At 42.9% G+C, this 21,014-nt stretch overlaps 1 protein-coding gene across 2 annotated transcripts; it reads left to right on the top strand.

The window, feature by feature from the left end:
* Positions 1-99: 99 nt before the first annotated feature.
* Positions 100-21,014, top strand: COG7 (component of oligomeric golgi complex 7). Of its 2 annotated transcripts, none has more exons than XM_075058743.1 (17): positions 100-397; positions 984-1,132; positions 1,641-1,757; positions 1,939-2,107; positions 4,024-4,106; positions 4,880-5,002; positions 6,960-7,158; positions 9,276-9,403; positions 9,998-10,152; positions 11,295-11,411; positions 11,935-12,000; positions 12,769-12,955; positions 13,976-14,116; positions 14,576-14,659; positions 16,681-16,795; positions 19,080-19,223; positions 20,693-21,014. In XM_075058743.1, exons 1-17 carry the CDS (start codon positions 232-234, stop codon positions 20,857-20,859), a joined length of 2,310 nt encoding a protein of 769 aa, XP_074914844.1. In that variant the 5' UTR covers positions 100-231; the 3' UTR covers positions 20,860-21,014. The 2 variants fall into 2 exon arrangements, with proteins under 2 accessions (XP_074914844.1, XP_074914845.1); XM_075058744.1 differs by having other exon boundaries at positions 215-397; positions 937-1,132.

The raw sequence follows: 21,014 nt of genomic DNA, 5'->3' as shown, positions 1-21,014 counted from the left end.
CTTTAAGCCGGTGTCCGAGCCGGAACGCGCGGCCCCCGTTCCGCGGGCCCGGCCCCGCCCACCCGCGCCGGGGAACGCCCCCCTCCACCGACGGTGGCCGCCCGGCGGGTACGGTGGCCGGCAGGGGCCTGGCGGCGCGTTTCCTGGTGCGCTGCGGGGCCGCCGCCGCCGGCCTGTCCCCGCCGCGGGCCCGGAGACGAGAGGAGGCGAGGTGAGGTGAAGGCGGCGGCGATGGATTTCTCCAGGTTCCTGTCGGATGACTTTGAGGTGAAGAGCTGGGTGAACGCGGCCTTCCGGGCCGTGCAGCAGGAGGCCCCCGGGAAGGTGGACGCCCACGCCGCTACCCTGGTGATGAAGTTGCAGCTCTTCATCCAGGAGGTCAACAACGCCGTGGAAGGTGAGGTGGGCGGCGGGGGTCGTCAACGTGTCGGGCCGGAGCCGGCGTGTGTGGGTTTTGTTGCTCCGCTGAAGCTTTCCTCCCGCTGCGGGGCGGACTGGGGTGCTGCTGCAGGCTGCGTGTCCTGACAGATCCGCTCTCAACGCCGCGAAACGGCTGCCCCTGCCAGGGGGGGCTGAGGTTGGGTATTAGGGAAGATGGCTTCGGGGAGAGGGTTGTGGAGCACAGGCTGCTCGGGGAAGGGGTCGGCTCACCGTCCCTGGAGGGATTTGAAAGACGTGTTACGTGTTTAGGGACACGGTTTAGGAGTGGGCTTGGCAGCGTTTGGTTCACGGTGGACTCAGTGATCTTAAAGGTCTTTTCCAGCCTAAACGATTCTATGATTCTACGATAAAGTACGTATTTAAACGTACTGTGAAGCTTAAGTACTCTAAAGTTAAAACTAAAGTTTTGTTGTTTGTGTTTTGCTTTGTTGTTTGGTCTTTTCCAAGTATGGAAGGTTACATAAGATTATTGAAAAACTCCCTCTTTCCTGCAAGGGTTCTCAGGCCCTCCTTCCTCACTGCACTGCTTGGTGTTTCTGTAGAAACAAGCCACCAGGCTCTCCAGAACATGCCCAGAGTCCTCCGGGAAGTGGAGGTCTTGAAACAGGAAGCAACGTTCCTGAAGGAGCAAATGATCCTTGTTAAAGAAGATATCAAGAAATTTGAAGAAGACACAGCTCAGTCAATGCAGGTAGGTTCTTGTCTTACTCAGTATTTATTTGCAACTAGTGAAATTCTGGTTTCCAGGCTTGTTCATATTGAGCAATCTTCTGAACTCAAGATAGACAAAACCACTTCTATTAATGTTAATAGTAGAAAAACTGTGTGTGGCACAGACTACTGCAATCTGCATTTCCTGAGGAACAGCTGATCATGCTTCAGTTCAGACAGAGTTGCTGTTACCTGACTGGGGACACTGATTTCTGCCCAGATTTCTGCCTAATGTTAGCTGTGGTCCATTTTTCAGGCAAAGCGGATACTAAAAGTACAAATTCAGAATGCAAACTAACCTTTTGTTGTTTGACTTTGGAAGTTGATTTAATATCTCTAGCTCTTTCAGCCAACTCCTTCCTCCTTGTAACGGCATGATCTTTTCATGCAATTTTTAAAAGCCAAGCCAAAAATAACTCCCATAATACAAGTATCTATGACAGTCATCTTTTGTTTCAATGGGCAACGTTATATTTTTTTTTCTTCAGGTCCTGGTAGAGATTGACCAAGTGAAATCTAGAATGCAGTTGGCTGCCGAGTCACTTCAGGAAGCAGATAAATGGAGCACGTTAAGTGCAGACATTGAAGAGACTCTTAAAACACAGGTAGAGGCCCCATTATTCTTTTTGGCCTTTGTGCCTTCAGCTTTCCAGGGAAACTGAGTGTAATAGTAGGTTTTTGAAGTGACTCTAAAACACGTACCTTTTTGTAAAATGTCACATGAAGCTGGCATTAATGCTTTCTGAAGTCATGTTTGGTAACTGAGTTGCCTTTCCCTGGTGGCAGGATGTGTCTGTGATTTCGGCCAAACTAACAAGTATGCAGAGCAGCCTGGCTATGCTTGTGGATACGCCAGATTACTCTGAGAAGTGTGTGCATCTTGAGGCTCTGAAGAACCGACTAGAAGCTATGGCCAGCCCTCAGATTGTTGCTGCTTTTAATTCCCAGTCTGTAGGTCAGTAAGTCTTGGTGTCACTTGGTGCAGAGTTTATTGTCTTTAAAAGTAAGATGTTTTCTTGGTGGGGAGTTGATGTGCTGAAGGCTCCTGGCGCTGGGTTGTGTGCTTTTTCTGGTGGAGCCAGGTGCTGTGAAATGTTATGTGCTCTGCAGCTGCAGATGTGTTCTCCAGTGCATCTTTGATTTTCCTACAGTTTGGTGTACCTGTGGCCACTATGGGAAATAAGGAAAATATGAGCTAGTTTTATAGGCCATGTAGATGTATGAAATGGAGGTGCTGAGGCAGGGCTGCTCTGCTGTCAGAGTTTAGTTATGCCATGAATGCTCTCCACGTTGGAAGTGCTGCTCAAGTAAGCAGAAGGCCTCTGGTTTTGTGTTATTGTAGTGCCACTGGGCATTTCTGTTACACCTTGGTGTTGTAATCAAGAAGGAAATTTGCTTGGAAACATTCCGACTCCTTACTACCATGTAAAAGCTATTTTATAAATTCTCCTTTAGAAAATTTGACTTCTTGTACTGCTCTTTGTGTTCCTCCTTTCCTCTCCTACTGTCACAGCACTTCTGGAAAATACTTGTTCTGGTTGTTGCCTCTCATCTGTGTGCACCGTGAGGTCCCAGTGAGAATCTGGGGCTGCTGTGCTTTTGCTGCACAGCGCTCTGGAGTTCTTGTCTATGTAAAGGCAAGGCGCAGCAGTGTGTGACTACAGACGGCTGGAGGGAGCGGAGGAGGGAAGAAGCTCTATGTGCTGTGCTTCTAACAAGTGTGCTTAATCTTTTGCATAGATCTCTCTCTTCTCCCTCCCATTCCTCTTCTGGCTTTTCTTCTTTGCACAGCTTCCTTTTTTCTTGGACTGTGCTCATCACCTTCACAGTAGGTCCCATGCCTTTTTTCTGCTTTTACAGTGCATTGACCTTTACAGACAAAATCAAGAAAAGGATGACATTTTGGAATATTTTCTCTGCTTAGGATGAAAGTAAATTGAATATTCATCTGCTCTGTGAGTTCTCCACTAAAGAAAACATATAGGTGCAAGGAAGCTGCTGGCAGCAGGTCTGCTGGTACAAGGTCCTTTGCTTGGGCATACAGTTCAGAATAATTCACTTTAAGCATTGTTTGCATTCTCTTTCAAAATCTGTTCTGGCCATGTGGAGACATGGGCTTTTTTCCCATTGAAGAGAGTTTCTCCGTTTACTGTGAAGTCATGTTCTTTCCTGAAGTCCAGCTCCTATAACTGTAATACAAGTCCGTAACCATATCCCCAGAGAGTCTGTATTCGGTGACTTCCACAGCTGAAGAGCACTTCAAGTTACTTAGTGTTCTAGTTTATCTGCCTTCTGGGTCCTTTTTAAAAAACAAGGTCTCATTACTAATTTCTCTAACCCCAGATGTATTTTGTGGACAGAACTATAGTCATCCCCCTTACAGTACAAAACGAGCTTTTGATGAACTTGGATTTCAAAGCTTTGACTAATGGCACTGTTAGCTCTTACACAGTCTCGAGGCAGCTAGCTTAGGTATCAGTTTGAGGAGTTCTGAAAGCAAAGCTGGAGGCTTTGTGAGGTATGTTCTAGTTTTGTAGATAGTGGCTTGCTTCTGGAAAATAATGGTTCCCTTCTAGGAAATGCTCTGGTTTTATCTGTCTTTAATACTAGATACATTTGCTGGTTAAGAAGTTAAATTTAAGAAGTTGCATTAATTCCTCATGTCTGCTACCTGTTCTTGTTTGAATGTGGGTTTTAGGCAGTTCTGCTCCTATTTGAGAAGATAAGCAAACAAAAGGTGAAAGAGTGTGTCTTTCTATATAGGTCATTGTGCACACTCTCTTAAAAGAAGAATTCTCTTACTGTTAGACTAATGTCTCACCCTAGGCTTTGAGACTGACTGCTAACTACCTATTATTTTGTTTTGTTTAGATCAGGCAAAAACATTTGTTAAAGTCTTCACTGAAATTGATCGGATGCCCCAGCTTCTTGCTTATTATTATAAATGCCACAAGGTAAGTATTTTGATAATATTTTAATATGGAGGAATAAAAATTTGAATTCTTGCTTGGCTTGGACTGTAGGGGGAGCTGCTACATCATGTATTTCACCTTTCCTGTTCGGAGGAGGATGGATCCTGTTCTTTTCCATATTTCATTCTCTGACTTCACTTTCTGGCTCTTAACAGCTCTGGTTACTCCCCATGTTTCAAGAGTAATTCTCCATTCAGGACTTTGTGTTCATTCCTGCAACAGACACAGGATATGTGCGTTCTACTTGATTTCTCTGTGCCTTATAGTTTTGCTTTGCTTTTCTTGGATGTGACTATGTCAGCAATAACTTTATTGCTGCAACTTGGCAGCTGCTGACTTCTGTAAACTCTTTTCAGGTAAGATTAAAAGTTGGAATTCCAGACAGTTCTGTAGCCATAACCTGATCCTCAAATTTCTCTCATGACTCTGACTTTTGAGGATTAAGTTCAAGGCTAGGGCTTGCCAAGTATTTGAACTATTATGTGGGGATATCAGTTACAGTCTCATTTTATGAGTAAAATACCAATGTTAATTAAATCTTTGAATCAACTAAGAAGCCTCTAGCTTCATGCTGAAAGTCTTTTCCTTCTGTGGTGCTGAATTATAGCAAAATGTTATTCTGAAATTGGGAGAGAGGACCAAGGGTAGGCATTGTGCTTTAGCAAAAGTGCTTTGCCTGGTAAGTTCTTGGTTTGAAATAACAAAAGCCAGATCTGTGGACTGTCAGTTCTCTTAGAATCTTATTACCCCTGCAGGTGCAGCTGGTGGCCGTGTGGCAGGATCTTTGCCAAAGTGACTTAAGCTTAAATCGCCAGTTGACTGAACTGTATGACACGCTCCTTGGGACCTGGCACTCACAGCTTCAGTGGGCAACACAGGTGCAGTGACTGTTTAATTTTGGTGCGGTGTATGGGAGAGGATGAGATTGAGCACACTCTCTTAATTCTCATAAAGCTCAGAATAGTTCATTGGTGCTCACTCTTTGAGTTATATTCTGTGCCTTATCTATGCAAAACAGGGCTTGCAACCTACTTTCTGTTTCTTGTCCAGCTCTTGCAGACAAGATTTGATTTCTGGTGTTCTACCAACAGCAAGGTTGCTGTGTTACTGACATTAAAGCTGCTCTATCACTTTCATCTGTATCTTAAGTTAAATCTAATTTGTTGGTGTTGCAAATGTGTTCTGTTGCAAGACATTTGAAATGCCTGAATTGCTTTATCACTTGGCTTGGAGGAAGCCCTCAAGGTCATGTTGGACTGATTCATGTCACTCTGTGTAAGATATCTAAGGGCTTCTGCTATCACCCCTTGGAGTGTGTGTACTTGTTTTTCCTGCCAATAATAATGTAGGATCCAAAAAAGTTATTGTCCTTTAGTGAAATGAAGAAATAAGTTCATATTGTTGAGCCTGTAAGAGGTTTTTCATCCATGAAGGGTAAGAGATTCTTATCTTCATGTTACAAAGCCTGGTGCAAATGCTAGGCCTGTACTGCAGAGAAGCTCTGTGCTTCCTTGAAATGTATTTTTTCTGCCTAATGATTTGATGTGAATTACAGGTCAGATGTCAGATTACATTTTAGCAGATATTCTTTGAACTGGGGATTGTGAGAGAGAAATGGCACATGGGGCAAAGCTCGTGTCACTCAATGTCCTGTGTTGCTTCTGCTTTCTGAAGAATTCTTGGACCTTTTTCGTGGTGATCCAAGCTTTCAAAGCAAATGAGTGAGAATAGCTGACAAGAAAGTCACAATGACAGGCTGTAACACATTTTATGCTAGTAGAATTGAAGGTGGTGCATGTCAATAGAAGTTCTCAGCTGATTATGGTCTTTCTAGCCTTTCCAGTAGTGACTTCTGCCTATCTGACCAGTAATTTGCCTTGTGATATAGTACTATTTCTTCATATTTTACTGATATATGTGTTTATTCTCAACACACCTGTGGAAACTGAGTGCTCTGTTTTCAAATGCTCTTTTCTGCCAGGTGGTTTTTCGAATTACTATAGTGCCTGTGTTCCGCTGAATTCAATTTTTGACCTATACCTATTCTCTAGTTTCTTGGTTGCTGTATTCAAAGCACAGTTTCAGCAGTAAATATGTATTGATCTAGACTTACGTAATCAGGCTGTCCTGCATGCTAGGTCAGCGAAGTTCTTGCAGTCTTAGCAGACCTCTTTTGGTTTTGTTACCCCTTGTGAGGTTTTTCAAATGTGTTTTTGTTCCCTTTTGGTTGGGAGCACCTTTCATCTGAGGACTCTGCGATCTGTTAGTGCACAAAATGTCATCTTCTTGATCTGTATATCACTGTCTCTCACTAGTAGGTAATTTTGTATTAATTCTTTAATAGAAAGAAGCACACACCCAGCACAGTTTTCTGTGCTGGGCGTGAAAAAGTCCAGATTGGGCTGCTGCTGCTTTCTTTCCCAACTCTTTGCTCCCTGGTTATGGCAGCCTGCCTCTCCACTGACAGCATTTGCAAACCCATCTGTTCTGCCTCTTCCATCCCTCTGTTTCAGGAGCCCAGGCCTCTGTGGCGAGGGCGTAAGGGAGACTACATTGGGCATGATTGCCCCTGGGAAGTGGAGCTGCTTGTGTGAAGGCTGCTTCTGCCAGCAGGGCAGCAGCACGTGCTCAGGAGGGCTGAAGAAGATATCAGCCCCTGGTCAGACAGGACCTGGTCAGTTTGGAGTGGGACAATCTGTCATTGTCTTTGCTGAGGCAGTGACATGTGGTTTGTACATTGTGGGGCTCTCTCTGGAAGCTATCTGCTGCTCTCTGCTGCCTGTCGTGTTCCTCTGAGATAATGTGCTTTTGCTAGTAGCTTTTCTGCTACCACAGGTTTTCAAGAACCCCCATGAAATTGTGACTGTATTGTTGATTCAAACTCTGGGAGCGTTGGTGCCTTCCATCCCTGTCTGCCTCAGCACTGCCGTGGAAAGAACGGGCCAAGACACCAAGCTGAATAAGCTGCTGGAGCTCTATGATGCCACCATCCACTTCGCAAAAGGGCTGGAAGTAGCAATGCTGCCAAACTTGAGTAAGGCTCTTGCACTGAATTTTGTCATTCCATTCTGTCAACTCCTTTGTCAAGTTCCATTGTGGGATTTTGTTTAGTTTTACATGGAGAGAGGGATTCTCTCTTCTACAGTATTGACCAGTTACGTGGCATTTGCGCTTTTGTGTGTGTGTGTGTATGTGTTTATCTTGCACTAAAGATACTGACACAATACTGAATGAGTTTACTGAAACAGACCTGTTCTGAGCATGCTTGGTGTCTAGGGTAAATAATATTTAGCATTTTTCCTTTTACAAGCATTGCTATTTCTTCTGTCTAATGGATGAGGAAATGTCTCTAGGGAAGCTATCTGTGAAACCCATTGTGAAAGATCACAAAGCATAGAAGTTGAAGAGTTTCCTGGAATTAAGTCACACCTTACTAAACAAGAGAAAACCTGCTTGAAAGCTGCATCCATTGGATGCTTAAATTTTATTTTGTAGTTTTTCTGTTGCTATTGGCTTAAGTTTTAATCAAGTAAAAATGCAGGGCCAAATACTATTTCTGAACCATTGGTAGTTTGTTCTCTAGCAGCATACTTGGTGTTTGATTCAAAATCTGACCTGTTCTTTCCTTACCTTACCCTATTATGTTTGTCGTTTCATTTTGTTCATGACTCGATGAATAATTCCCACAAACCACAAAGTAGTGAGGTGCTGTGCTTACATAGGTTTATGTCTGACTTGAGCTGTTGGCTATTTATAGTCCTTTATTAATCTGGTAGGGCCCCTTCAAAGATTGGGTATGGGAAATTCCTAAATTAAAGCTAATGGAACATTCCTAATGCTGTGTTTCCTGTGTTTGGTTCCTCATAACATTGTCTTGAGCTATTTAAACCCAGATTCTTACTTGATCAAGTAAATTATGATTACTGGGCAATTTCAGGTACTATGACTGTGGTTGTGTCTGTTTTTGTTGTCTTTGTGATTGCATATTCTTGTCAGTCATTTTCTATCCTTGGCTTAGCTTAATTTGTGGTTTGTGATAGAAATTATTAAAAAGAACTTGGAAGAATTATGTCAAGCTCTAGAAGATGATAGAATAGGAAGACAGCTGCTGAACTGTTATCTGGGTGTGTTTAAAAAAACAAACAAACAAAAAAAACAACCAAAAAACCCCAAAACTTTATTTCCATCTCTTTTGCTGTGCGGTAAGATGTTTGGGAAGAGAAATATCTCGAGAATGGAAAGGCCAGGTGACTCAGTAGAACGGGATCAAACCTGTACCTACATGTCTGGGAGTACAAGGTTCAGTTATGATTCACAGGATAATTCAGGTTGGAAGGGACCTTGGGACTTGATGTAGTCCAAGGTCCGCTATGAGGTCAGACCATGTTACTCAGGGTATTGTCCAGTCTGATCTTGAAAACGTCCAAGCATGGAGATAGCACAGGCTTTGGACAACCTGCTCCATTGCTTGTCTGTCCTTAGGGTGTAGAAGTTTTTTCTTATACCCAGGATTCAAAGCAATTATGGTTTGCTGCTAGTTTGAGTTTGGCAAAGCTTCACAGTAACAGCTGGTGTCCAGTTCTGATTTGAGAAATAATCATTCAGACCTGGTTTTTGTTTGGGTTTGCAGCTCCCTGCTGAACAGAGTGGCACTGAAATGCTAAGTTCATGGTTCACGTTCAGCTTTGGTTGATGAACACCGTAAAGTAGTAGTACTAAGTGAATTGAGTTAGTATCAATTATTTTAAGTATGAACCAGGCTTTCTGACAAATGAGGATTGCCCCTGTTTTAAGTTGTGGGAGTAATATGTTTCACTTCTCAAATGGTTTCAGTACTTTCCTTCTACTGTAGGTTGGAATGTTTAATAGTTTTTTGTCACCCAGGCTGTTTTGGAGTAGTGAGTGATAATTTTCTTGAGGCACTTGTTGAGGTAGAACATCTTGGTTTTAGGAAACAGGTAGAGATAATAACCTTGTGTTTAAAAAAAAATTTTAAAAAAATCTGTGTAGTTGAGACTTAAAGCTGTTGGGCAACAGTCCAAGCCTGTGTAGGCAGCATGCTCTAATTGAAGAACTACTGCATATTGCTTGAAACAAGGTTTTTAGTAGCATGTTCATCTATTTGTAGACTAAACATCTGATTCTTTGTAGAGGAGCAGAACCTGGTAAAAGTGATGGAACTGGTGGAAGCGGTGTATGGTCCGTACAAGCCCTATCAACTTGAGTATGGAGACCTGGAAGAAGAAAATCTCCTTATTCAGATCAGTGCAGTGCCGTTGGTAATGTAGCAGTCTTTGTTCAACTGCACAGGGAGAGGCTTGAAGCTTCTACTAAGGGTCTACAGGGGTCTTTGTCATAGTTATTGCTCTCTTTCCTCCTCTCTTTTTTTTCTGTTTGCAGTATATTTTTTACTGTTAAGTAAATTTTGTTTAGGAAATGAAGTTAATTTCAGCAGCCCTGTCAGGTCAGAGGTAACTCTTTTCTTCTTCTCCTTCACCCAGTAACCAGCACTGTGTGGATCTGCTGGAGAAAGACTTTACAAAAATATTACTATCAACCAAGAGCCTGCTTCAGGTTCGATAGAATTTATGAAGGACAGGATCTGGGGTAGGAAAGTCCTTTTAGTAGAAGATTCTGTTGTTGGCAGAACTGTTTTTCCTTGAAGACGTGGTAAACACAGGATTTGGCAGCCTGACTTTTATTAACTGTCACTGTGCAGGAGGTTGGAAGCAACCAGCATTGTTCTCCCTTAAGTGTTTCACAAGATTGGAGGATACTGAGAGAATGATGTGTTACACAAGGTGTCTGTCTTTAATGCCTGGACACTCACTGAAAGAAGAGTCAGGCTCAACTTTGTTGTTGTTGTTATTTAGGAGCATTGGGAAGTAATTGACTGTGTCCAGGAACTGAACCATTCAGTCAGCAAACTCTTCATTCTGGCCTCTGGAGCCATCGACAACTGCATTAAACTCACTGATGGACTGGGAGTGTGTGGGCTCCTTAAGGCCCTGAAAGCTCTGTTCACAAAGTAAGGTGCTTTTAGTTACACTGCTGCATTTATCCTAGGGGAGTAGCAAGTATTCAGTTTGTGGCCAAGGACTTTGTAGTTTATCAAAAACGACTGAGAGCGGAAAGTATCTGGAACTGTAATATGAATCATCTGATATCCCTTCCTACCATTTTGGTCAGGCAGTGACTATTTCTTAGGGGAAAAACGGAAGCTTTTTATGGCTAAATCAAAGACTTTTCTTGGCTGTTTTCTGTTTTGGTTGGGCTGAATTTTCATTTTTAATAAATACTTTTGGAGGGGAAAGTGTTTCCCAAAATGAACAAAGACAAATTAGGCTGATGAAAGTGGGTCTCAGTGGGGAAATACGTACTTACTGGGACAAGTGACCTCACATTCAGAATCTACCTGTAAGTGCAAGAAGCCCTAGTGAGTAAGGTTCACTCTAAGTTCTTGTTTTAAAGGGTCACTGACAGCCCACTTAGATAGTATTCCGGTGCTGATTACCTCCTTATTCTTTCCTGATACCAAAAGAGCTGTTCACAAGGTATAAATCAAACTGTTATCTTGCTGCCCTGTGGAGAAGAAGGAAGAGGAAAACACACTTCTCTGATCTCACTTTCTTTATAGGCAATTTACATAGCAGCGTGCATGCCTCCAGCTTGTGGGCCTTATTTAAAACAAAAGGGGGGGGGCAGTGTGGAAAACAAAATGTTCTCCTTTTTATCCATGTTCTTATCTGGGGAGTAGCTGAGAAAAAAAAAAAAAGAGATTGTTGTCCTGGGCTAAGGGCCAAATGATGTTGCAGTAGCAGTAGCCTTATAAACTTTTTCTGATCTTAGTCATACGTTCTCTTGGGAGTGGAGAGATCCTAGTAACCCATGTGCAGCAAATTGAAGTAGCCACACAGTATCTGTTACTCTTGAGTTTCTCCCTGTCTTCCAGTGGAGGCTTGAGTGGGCTGTGGCTGGTCAGTTCTTCACATCCATGTGTTTGGACTGGAACAACAGTGTCTCTTCTGAACTCCTCTTCCTTTAATATTTCTTGTCCTTATTTGACCCTTGTAGAGGACTGAATGAGCAAATTGCAGGACATGCAGTTATGCTGCTCTCCAGCCTATTCTCTTATGCTGGTGCTTATCTCTTCTCCATTTCTCATTACAGGTATACATCTGACTTTACGAATACATTGCAGTCTATACGAAAGAAATGTAAGCTGGATGATGTCCTATCAGATTCCCTTTTCCAGGAGGACTGGACTGCATTCCAAAACTCTGTCCGGTAAAGGGGATTTTGTTTGCCCAGCTCAGAACTGATTTTTGTATCAAAGATGAAATGGAATTACTCGGGGTCAGTTTACACAAGTTCTTAGTGCAGAATGCAGGACTATGCCCACTTAGCTGCAGTGCTGCTGGGAACATTAGTGTTAGTGACTGGGTTTCAGGTTGCTGCTGGCACAGTAAGTGCTATGAGGCTCCCCACCCTGTCTGGAGCAAGGCTGCATGTCATATCACTTGAAATGTCAGCAGCTCTTAGCATTTTCCTGGTGACACTGAGCTGGCCTTAGCCATGATGACAAGAAGTAGCATGTGGATGAGGCTGTTGGGCAAACAACCTCAGTATGTTATCAAATGGATGCAGAGTTATTAGCCAAATTAATTCTTGACACATGTCCCCTGTGGGCTGTAGTTTGGTTGTTGCATTATATTACTGATTGACACGTGTCTGAGATGGGTTGTCTGGGGAGGGGTCTGGCATTATCTGCCTCAAATCTCACATGTGTTTTTGTCTTGTTCTTTCCTAGGATAATTACTACTTGTGGTGAGCTCCTTCGTCAGTGTGGAGACTTTGAGCAGCAACTGGCCAACAGGTAAGCGTTGCTGAACTTAATTCATGAGCTGTCAACATAGGTACCAAGTTGAAAGAAAACAAACCCCAAGGTGCTTCTGTTGCATAGACCACGGAGGGAAAGCAGCCACTGTGATTTCCCCCCGCTGCCCCTCTCCATCTTTTGAAATGTCAGAGATGGGTTGCAGACTGTTCCACTTAGTTGTGTACCCTGAGACAGTCACAAGAATCCTTTTTCTTGGATACCTGGTTAGCCATCAAATGGACTGCCAGAGTGGGGTCAGGAAGGAATTTTCCACCAGATCAAATTGGCAAGATTCTCACTCCCCTTGTGACATGGGGCATGAATCATTTGCTGAAATGAATCTAGGTGTGCCTTAACTGATCAATTCCTTGTAACTTGAGGAGTGTCAAGCACAGGCAACACGTAGATCTTTTGTTGCTTGTCAGCAGTGCACTGTTCAGCCTCTTGTACATTGAAATGCTTTAGTCTGACTTGAGTGCCTGTGCTTTGTATAGGACACAGTGGCCTGCAGTGCACAGGAGGCTGGGTTTGTTTCATATTTGCTAGGTGTTCTGAGAGCACAATCCTCTCTTTTTCATCTCAGTATTTTTGCAGTTTTTGAGTTGCACAGTAGATGTGAGAGTTGGCTGTAATTAACGTCTGCCACCAGTGAATACTTGCTCCCTTGAAGTAACATAAAGGTAGTGTTGGTCCTTGGACCAACATGAGAGCAACAGTGCTGATTTTTGAGGATTTTGCTGGTGACTTTTGTGTATTTGTTTTCAGGATTTTATCAACTGCTGGGAAGTATCTCTCGGACTCCTACAGCCCTTGTAGTTTTTCTGGCTTTCAGGATACCAGTTCTGCAGAAAAGAAGAGCTCCGTAAAGAATCCCTGGCAGGAGTACAATTATCTTTTGAAGGAGAATCCATCCGAGTATGCCAACCTTATGGAAACACTTTACACTCTAAAGGTAGCTTTGGTGCCTGGGAGAGCCTGCCTCTATCACAGGATGCTGTTGGGCCCACATTTGATAGATGAGACCTGGATTCCCCCTACAGCCTGATTACGTTTCATCCTGAGCTGCAGCCTTTTGATGGGCTATGTTCCAAGTCTTCCACAGACACACCGATCCGTGGAGAGATTGAAATGTTCAAACCCAGGAAGTCTGGGCTCATTCCATCTCTCCCCAGATCCTGGCTGTGTTTTGTGAACATGCTCTTATCAGTTCAGGTGAGGGAGATTTTGTCACAGAATGCATTGGGAAGATTGTGTTGGAGCTATCTCAAATTCTGGAGCCTACATACTGGCTTCGCAAGACTTTCTTTGCCACTTATGCTCTGCTGCCATATCCATTCTGAAATATAATTATGCAAGATCATTCATGCATGCATCTGTGAACAGGGTAGAACGACTCTAGTTATCTTCTTGTGGATCTAAGTTATGTTTGCCATAGTCAGTCACATGTAGTAGTGAAGTCAAGGTTATGAGTTCTGTCTCTTATTTCCTTGGAATGTTTTGATTTCTTTTGCACTTAATTTACCTGCAACTTGCACAGCTCTGCCTTCAGTGTTAAATGTTTGACTTTAAACCTTTGCTAAATAGTCAAATTCCATAGGTACCCTTCACGTAAAATTTTTGCTTAATTCCGTGCAGGGAATCAGTTAGTTGTGCCCTCTGAGCAAAAGGCAGTTTTGCCATCTTCTCTGCAAGTTTCCCAGTATCTAGCCTATACTGGTGCCTGACATGGCTGGAATGTGATGCTGATTATTTGTTTTACATTTCAGGGAACAGTGCACAGTTTCTGTCTTTAATAACTGGTTGGCATAGGGCATCCCAAAGAAAATAAACTGTGCCATTGCAGAGGAAGGCTCTTTTGTATTAGGATGGCCCAATAAATACTGCTTTAAGAATGTTAACATAGCTCCTCTGTGGTCAGCGTAATGACTTCCATAAGTAAACATTTTTCTGTGCCTGTGTGTGTGTGTGTTAGGAAAAAGGTACGAGTAACCACAACCTGTTGTCTTCATCGCGATCTGCCCTAAGCCGCCTCAACCAGCTGGCACACCACTTGGCTTTTGATTCTGTTTTTCTTCGCATCAAACAACAACTCTTACTCATTTCAAAGATGGAGGTGAGTAATGGGTACATTGATCTGATCTGAACTGGCAAGGTTTACCCGTGGGATACCTTATAGTGGAGTACAGCTGATTGTTGCTTACCTTCCTCCTTTTCAGAATGTTTCCCTCTGGTATCACATTTCTTCCATGAGCTACAGTCAGTGGAAAAGTTTATCTCCTTGCATCCACAGCATTTGTGACAGACAGCTATGTTTGCAAGCTCTGATGTTTGTTTGAGATGCTTTTCTAACCTGTGTGAGCATGTATTTCCCACAGGGAGCTGTGTGGAAAGGTTGTGTATGTTTTGGGCCTGAGGGAGGACAAGGGAAACAGTTTTCTCGCCATCTATGTTCTGCTCTCTAGAAGTCCTTGGGTAGTCACAGTTCATGTCACTGGGCAACCGCTTCCTAGAACACTGATAGACTTCATGCTCCAGGAAGTCATAGATTCATTCTGTACTTTTTGCCCTACAGGGTTGGAATTCTGGTGGCATTGGTGAGACCCTGACAGATGACCTGCCAAACTTCAGCCTGACTCCTCTGGAATATATCAGCAATGTAAGAGCATGCAAGGGTAGTTACTGGAAGCCCAGTGCTCTTCTGTTTCCCCAATTCTTTGTAAAATCTTAGTATTTGTTAAAATTGTTATATGATGGTGATAGATTCTCTCAGTGGTCCAGCCCTCATCAGTTGGGTTGTGCCATTCGTTGTAGCTTTTATGAAATCCCTGTCAAGTTCTGGAATAGCAAAAGAATGTCAGGAGCACAAGGAGAGGTTCCTCCCTAGTGAACTGGGCTGTTTACAGTGTTAACTCTTGTAATGGGATGGAAAATGCCAACTTTTGTTTCTAGTGGTGAATACTGAGTGTATCTTCATAATGCAGCTCATGTAGCAGAGAAGTTCCTGCAATGTGTATTGGAGTGATTTAATCACACTGTGAAGTTAAAACAAGTCTTGAGCTCTTACCCTTCTAATCCCCATGTGACTCCCTGGTTTCTCTTTCTGATGGAATAACAATGAAACCTTTCTGGCAGTGAGGTGTCTGAGTGGAAAAGGAGAGTGAGCTGTTCATTCTTTCTGACTAGGCACTCCTCAGTTTGGAATAGCATTCAGATTGCTCTCCCATTCTCTTGGTTGGTGTTTCAAGTTGCTGCCACATTTGCAGTTCAGATATTAATATTAGCTGCTATTACTATTTCAATACAAAGTATAATTTGATAAACAAGTTTTTTTATGTTACTACCATTCTGTGCATCACACAGGGAATGGATTTTTCAAGGACAGGCTGCAGCCAAAAGCTTTTAATATTTTGGTTTCCTCTGGCTTATGGCCTACAAACTTACATTCTGCTTTTAAAGCTTTAACAAAAAAAAAAAAAAGAGAGGAATGTATAGAAATGGGTAGTCAGTCAATTTGTGGCAGAATTTTATCATGGGTAGTTTGAATTTAGCTATCTGAGAGACTTTTATGTGGTTTAGAAAGCTCATGGGCAGTGTATAAGGTGAAACTTCAAGGGAAGGTTGCTACTGAATTCTAAGTAGCTTTCTAATTAACAGGTCACAGAGAGAGACGTGCATGGGTGGTAAGAGGCTGAATCTGCTCACCTGCCACAGTAACTGAAAGTTAAACTGAGATGTGTATGATCGTTACTCAATTCTGTGAGGAATCAAAAGACATTTCTGCCTGTCCAAGGCACAGAGGAACTTCAGAAAATTTCAGATACAAAGCATTCGTTTTCTGACATCTATTCAGATCTACCCTTTATCCTGCTGCTGAGTAATAGTAATAGGTGGGCCAAGACCGAGCCAGATTCTCTCTCTTGGGTAGTCTTGAAATAACACTACTGCACTGTGCAGTAAAATTGACAACTGGAAAAACTAGCGTAGAGTTTAGAAACAAATTGATGTGGCATATGTGCTGTGAAGAGATAAGAAGATGTGAAGATAAGAGATAAGAAGAGATGTGAAGAGATAAGAAAAGGCAGGTGTTGTGAGCTCAGGAAAAAGCTATTAATGAGCATGCTCCATAATGGGGAGGCAGAGTACTCTGAATTGCATCTGCACCTAGGAAAATTCTCTGAAGCAGCAGATAATAATTTATAAACAGTGCAGTATTTGTTGTATGCCTGAAGTTATGTAGCTCATGTGTGCGAATTTGTGAGCATGGTCCCTTTTTGGGAGCGATACATTTCTGTAATTCATTATTATGTTGTCACTTGAATATGTGTTTCTTCTTCAGTGGTTTTGTTTGGTTCAGTCTCTTGGATTCTGCTCTAGAAAACAAATTGCCAGGAACACTCCAGAGATCAAAGATTTGCTTGGAGTAACAGTTCTCTGTACAGGTTTTTCTTAACATCGTTTCAATGGCTGGTTCTCTGACCTTGTGAAAAATTATTTCTTGTACAAAGTGTAATGATGAGCAAGACCCAATTTGTTTCTGAGCAAATGTAGTTTAGTGAGTTGCTGTCATGCTCAGCTTTCTGCTTTCAGGTGTGGATTACTGCAGTTGACTTTTTTTCTCTAGCAAAGTACTTGCTTCACATTTGTTCAGTGACTCAGCTCTTTGTGCTTTTATTCTAGATTGGGCAATATATTATGTCACTTCCTCTCCACCTTGAGCCATTTGTCACTCAAGAGGATTCTGCTTTGGAACTGGCATTACATGCTGGAAAACTGCCTTACCCCCCAGAACAAGGTAGGATGAAACCAAAGACTTGAAGTGTCTGCAGGAAAGTTTTCACTTTTTGATGTTACATGGGTGTGATGTGTTATGGTAACACAGCTATTTGAGACCCATTTCCTATTGTCTAGTCATGCTGTTTCTTCCAAGAGTCTCTTAGTAATATGCAGGAGGAGCCTCTAAATAATGAGTAAAACTTTTTCCGTTCTGTTCAAACCAGAAGCTTTAGCTTGGTCGATTTAAGTTTAGTGTTCATTAAAACTGTGGTTTGGGTGCAGGGTCTGAAGTATTACTGTTTCAGAGTTGGAGCAGTACTTAATATCCTAGGTGCAGGGAGTGAACAGGAGGTACTTGGGGTCAGTTCCCAAACTCTGAGGGGAACCATTGAACCATCTAGCCTGAAAGACTTCTCAAGTTAGCTTTTGTAGCTTCTGCTCCTTATCAGCCTGTCCACTAGGACTGCATAACAGCTTGCTGAAGGGGGGAGTCTTGCTCCAGCTTTGCACTCCTGCCCTCTCCTTTGTGCTGGTTCCACCATAGCACCATTTCCATTCATTAAGCCCACAGAAAGGTATTCACTTTTTTCTGGCCTAGATTCTCTCAAAAATGTGTCAATAAAGTGATTTAAATCAACTTCCTAAGAGGTCTGCTATGCAACAGAGCTGGCAGGAGTGCACAGCAAGGAATAAGCAAAGAGGAAGCTTGTGACCATGTTTAGAAGTGGTGAGTTAGGTTGGCTGACCCTCTCATGAAATGTCCCCATCTACTGAAGAAAACAACCCTGCGCTGGTGATCATACAGTGTATTCTTATCCCCAGACAGCATCTAAGCTGGGATTCTTGCAACAACTGCTGCCAGGAACTAACCTGGTATGAAGCTTTCCATCTTCAGACTCTAGTGAAATCTGGAGAGAATGTCCCGTAAGCTTAATTTTACACTAGTCACTTGTAGTATAAAATATGCAGTTCTCTATAGCCTTGCTGAGAACCACAGCCCCTGAAGTTGTTGCTAGAAAAAGAGGAGCCCCTGACCTCCTTTCTTCAGGAATAGATATTTGTTCTCAAGCAGGATAGTAATGCTGTTTACTTGTAAACAACTTTTTTCTCTGCCTCTTTTCTCTGTAAATCCAGGAAAAAATACTGTTACACCCTGTGTGACAAGCTAACCTGTGCTCATCTGTTACAAATGTTAGGAGCCCATGGTCAGAAACTGGTCTGCTGTCTGTCTTGTTTTGGACAGGTTCTGCATCTTTGGGAATTTCTTTTCTTAAGGGTCCAACCATGTGTTCTAGTCCCCATAGTCAGGTTCTTGCTCAGTAAGGACACAATTCTGGAATGCTGACCACTTCATTTAAATTCCTTTTTCATCCTATATTAACTCCAGCTGAAAAATCATTGGAGCTCCACTGCTACTTCCAGTGCCACCTGAGTCTTTAGTGATTAGTTGCCAGCCACAATGATTAAACTCCCCGTGCTGAACGAGGTTCAGTGGGTGCTGTGGGTGGCTGCTGTTTGAGACAGCTATGGCCCAGGCGCCTCTTCAAAACTTTATACCCAGAATGCACCAAGGAGTTCTTTCTGCCTGTCATTCCTTAATTTCTTGCAGGAAGCTGAGTTTTGGCTCGCATTCGTTCTTCACATGGCTGTCCTTACCTGTTGTGTCATTAATCCTGCTGCAGTTAACAACACTAACTACGTAATGCTTCACAGCAGATTGGCAGCGCGCCATGGTGTGCTGTGGTTAATATCTTCTCAGTATTTATTTCCACTGATAATCAAGGAAGCATAGAGCTTGGTATTTATAGTCTTCCTGTAGCCTTCTGAGAATATGCTCTTTAGTTCAGGTTTTTGCATTACTTTTGTCATCTTAAAGCATTTACATATTTAATAGCTTGTTAATTTTCAAAACACTGATCAACACGGGATGCCTTTAGGACTTGAAAAAAGCCCCTGTCATTGCAGTAGTTTGTAAACTACTCCTGGAAGATGATCCTCTATAACATGCCAGGCAGTGCCCCTGATCCCAGCCTGATCACCTGTCAGCCCTTCGGAAATGACTTACCTGGAGAAGTAATAGAGGGAAGTAAAGTGTTTTGGGTCTTGAGGTAACTTTCAATGTTGTATAGTATCAGGGAGGATATGTAACTGCTTTGATTACTCCAAAAACAGCTGATAAACTCTGAATATCTTAATGTCCTGTTGAAGAAACAGTTAACCATTTATGAATTACATTTGGTTTACAAAACCAGCAAATGCAGGTGAGTGAGACTGCTGACAGCTAACGAGAATTTTCTGTCCAGGAGATGAATTACCTGAGCTGGACAACATGGCTGACTACTGGCTGGGCTCCATTGCCAGAGCTACAATGCAAACTTACTGCGAAGTTATCCTGCAAATACCAGAGCTCACAGTACATTCGACAAAGCAGCTCGCCACCGACATTGGTAAGCTCAGTGCATACGTTGTCCTGATAACTGTTGCCATAACACATGGGCTGCTCTGTCATTACATTAGATTTGAAGAAACTGCAGTGCGGGTTTCTCCTTTAATCATGAGCATGTTGATCTGATACCTGGCATGGTGGAGTGGTTCACAGCTTCTCTTTTGCAAAGTGGTCTGTCACATCCCTCTTTGAGGAAAGGATGATGTTCCAGTAGATACTCCTGCTTCTTCACTGCTTTGTGTTTCTGACTGTGGAAGTCAAAGTCCTTCTGAACTGTGAGAAGTCCCTTACAAGCCAGTCTTAGCAAGAAAAATGTGTATATAATCTATTCAAGCGTGGCACTGCTCTTTCCCCTCTCATGGGAGTGCTGTGTACTGCCAGTATATGCCATATAGGGAGTACGCAGCATTTGTCAAGCCTTTTGGGAAGTGCTCCAGTGGATTATGAAGGGGACAGCTGGTTGATTTCTTCCATTCGCTTGATAGCTGAAGTAGGGAAGGTCAGCTAAAGGCCTTCTAAAAGTTGTTGTGGAGCACTTGACCAGCATCCTCTTTTTTACAGAACCTATAGGATCAGCTCCCCTGCCATGATTACCTTATTGCCCTGCTGCTCTGAAGGTGCTAGATGACTAAATTACTTTCAACATGAAGAAATTTTCAGCATCAAAGTGGGAGATAGTTGGCACATGTTGTTCATTTCTTCCTTCTACTATGCCAGGCAGGGTGACTGAGGGAGGACTGATGGAAGGTGTTGGGGAAAGCGTTTCTGCAGCATATGGAGGAGATGGGTTTTTCTTATCCAAAGCTGATGAAAGTGTTACCTCGAGACCACTACAGCTATTGTAAATGCCAGTTTGTCTTGTCTTTGCTGTAAATCATGGATGCTGACTTCCCCATGGCCAAGCTCAAAAATAAGGATGCAGACAATATCTCCTCAGCTCACCTGAAAGTAGGCTTCAATGCTAGTGAACTCAGCCTGAATACTTTTTTTTTTTTTTTTTGGCATTGCTTAAAAACAAACCAGTGGGTTAGAGGCTGGTTGCTTGGCATTCTCCCTGCCATCCTTAATTCCCCAGATGACTTTGAATCAGTGAGCTGGAACTCTCTCCTGCCTTGACAGCCATTCACTTCTGCAGAACTTCCCAGCTTTGTTGCAAGCTCTTAAAGTGTGCTTGTGATCCTTTATCTGTGACCCTGGTGACTGACCACCCCGAGGGTGTTGTGAGCAGATACTGAAACATGGTGGAATGTGTCTCAGTCCTCTGAACAAAACAGATGGTTGTCTAAACTAGTGTACAGGAAGCCAAAAATACACACCAGTCAGTACAGTTAGATTCCAAACACACTGCCGTTTTCTGTGGTTTGGACCTATCAGTGACAGGATTCTAGCTGTCGTGAAGAACAAAGGATAACTTTCATTAGCACACTGTCTGGTACCCATTCAAATACATGTTTATCCATAATCTTACAGATTATCTCATAAATGTGATGGATGCCCTCGGCCTTCAGCCATCAAGAACACTGCAAAATATTGTAACTCTGTTGAAGGCAAAACCAGAGGACTACCGGCAAGCTGCAAAAAGTGTGCCCCGCAGAATGGCCAGCAGCATTGGTGCAATGAGAGGCCTGGAGTGTTAGCTGTAATGTCCCTGCTGCTGGACACTGTTCAAGGGCTGAACTGTTTGGGTTGATTTTATTTCCCTATAAACTTTGCAAGAACAGTGAAAATATCTGTGGGGATTAGGGCAATTTATTTCTGAATATCTTTTAATAAATGTCTTTGTCTAGGAAAA

This window comes from Buteo buteo, chromosome 27 (genome assembly GCF_964188355.1).
Source record: "Buteo buteo chromosome 27, bButBut1.hap1.1, whole genome shotgun sequence".
Classification (NCBI taxonomy): Eukaryota; Metazoa; Chordata; class Aves; order Accipitriformes; family Accipitridae; genus Buteo; species Buteo buteo.
This window is presented reverse-complemented; position numbering and strand designations above follow the sequence as displayed.

Bases quoted from the DNA above. Each gene is read 5' to 3' on its own strand.
- COG7 (XM_075058743.1), top strand. From the start codon at position 232: ATGGATTTCTCCAGGTTCCTGTCGGATGACTTTGAGGTGAAGAGCTGG. The intron at 11,412-11,934 runs GTAAAGGGGATT...GTTCTTTCCTAG, and splicing joins GCATTCCAAAACTCTGTCCG to GATAATTACTACTTGTGGTG. The intron at 12,956-13,975 runs GTAGCTTTGGTG...TGTGTGTGTTAG, and splicing joins AAACACTTTACACTCTAAAG to GAAAAAGGTACGAGTAACCA.